General features: G+C 41.8%; 1 protein-coding gene across 1 annotated transcript in view; it reads left to right on the plus strand.

The window, feature by feature from the left end:
* The window catches only part of taf9 (TAF9 RNA polymerase II, TATA box binding protein (TBP)-associated factor), a 2,785-nt gene extending 1,258 nt beyond the window's left edge, over nt 1–1,527 (plus strand). The window contains exons 2-3 of the mRNA XM_034890860.1: nt 97–248; nt 989–1,527. Coding sequence (XP_034746751.1) covers nt 97–248; nt 989–1,146 — 310 coding nt within the window. The 3' untranslated portion in view covers nt 1,147–1,527. The remainder of the gene's footprint in view (nt 1–96; nt 249–988) is intronic.
* Nucleotides 1,528–1,928: the final 401 nt, after the last annotated feature.

Raw genomic sequence — 1,928 nt, forward strand, 5'->3', positions numbered from 1 at the left:
CAGTATTAGGGGACCACTAAGGTCTATATAAAGAGACTTCAGATACAGTATTAGGGGACCACTAAGGTCTCTATAAAGGAGACTTTGCACGGCCAGGTGGGTCCTGTCTGACCCGGGTCTCTTTGTCTCTGCAGGAGCGCCGTCTGTCCAGTCCGTGTCCTCCAAAGTGGGAACGCCGGTGTCCCTGACGGGCCAGAGGTTCACCGTGCAGATCCCGCCCCCCTCTCAGACGGTCACCACCAAAACCAGTAAGACCTTCAGTTCATAGAGTGATAGAGTAAAGTATTACTTATTATTAGTATTCAGAGTTTTTGTCTCCAGATGTTTTCATATTACACTTTTGTTACAGGTTTTATAATAAAATTGAGTTTAACGCTGTCTCTCTTACCTTCTTTAAAAAAAAATGCCATAACATTAAATAGAAAACCCATATTCAGTAAGAGAAGTGAACTCATCATTTATTTTACTTGTCACTTTTCACAATGTTTTCATCTGCTTTTTTTGGCTCTTTTTGACTTTTTTAAATTTAAAAAAAAAGTTTTTAGCATTATTTTATGATTTGTTTCAAATACTATGAAACTTATTCAAACCAAATGTAATGAAAGTAGTGACCTAATCAATATGAGCTTTTTAGGGAACCATCCTCGTCTTTCCGATGTTTTTAATCTACTCTTTTCTGCGGATTTTGTTGTTTTTGCACATTTTTGCAGCTTTTTTCAGACTTTTTCCCCATTTTTTTTTTAACGCAATCTTTTAACATTTTGATGCTAGAAAATGTGATGGAAGTAGTGAACTGATCCTTTATTTGACTTGTTATGAGCGTTGTGGGGAACATCCTCGTTAGTTTTAATTATTTTAACATTTAGCTTAATGCGCCAGCTGTAAAACATTCAGAGGTTTTGTCTCCAGATGTTTTCATATTACACTTTTGTTCCCGTTTCCTTTAACGTGAACCAGTGTGACGCTGTCTCTCTTCTCGTCCCGACAGTCACGCCGTCCACGCCCGCCGTCTCCAACGTCCTCATCAACCCGTCTCTGATTGGCTCCAAGAACATCCTCATCACCGCCAACATGGTGCCGCAGACCTCGGCCGGCGACTCGCTGAAGAGGAAGCACGACGACGATGACGACTACGACGCGTTATGACGCCGCGACTGAAGACCTTGTTGTTGTTTTTTAAGTGAATCGTCTTTTAAATAAACGGGTTAGCTACCGTTCTCACCAGGAACTGATCCAGATCGTTAAGGACTCGTTAGTTTTGGGTTTCTACCAGACGAGACCCGCAGCTGCAGACCGTCGATCGTTAAGGACCCGTGTCAAATTAAGGACTTGTGTTAGATTAAGGATTTGTGTTAGATTAAGGACTAAGATTAAGGACTAAATCCGTGTTAGATTAAGGACTCGAGTTAGACCCGCGGCTGCAGACCGGGACCGCTCAGATCGAGGACTGTGGATTCAAACTAAAGAAGCCGACTCTGATGTTCCTCTGATTTACAATAAATCTTAAAATAAAAACTGAGTTGCATCTGTTTTTTGTTTTTTTTACACAAACTGATTTAATTCCATTTCAATTTTATTTATAGTATCAATTCTTAACAAGAGACATCTCGAGACACTTTACAGATAGAGCAGGTCTAGACTACACTCCAGAATCTACAAGGACCCAACAGGTCTAGTAGTCTCCTCCAGAGCAAGCAACAGGGCCACAGAGGAGAGGAAAAACTTCCTTTTAGGCAGAAACCTCGGACAGACCCAGACCCAGACCCAGGCTCTTGGTAGGCGGTGTCTGACGGGCCGGTTGGGGTTAGAATGAAGAGTGGCAATAAAAAAAATAGTAGTTTTTAGCAGTTCTTTGTAGTAGTTCATGGCATAGCAGGGCACTGTGGGCATTACAAGGCACAGCAAGACGTAGATCATAGATGAACATG

This window comes from Etheostoma cragini, chromosome 13 (genome assembly GCF_013103735.1).
Source record: "Etheostoma cragini isolate CJK2018 chromosome 13, CSU_Ecrag_1.0, whole genome shotgun sequence".
Lineage (NCBI taxonomy): Eukaryota > Metazoa > Chordata > Actinopteri > Perciformes > Percidae > Etheostoma > Etheostoma cragini.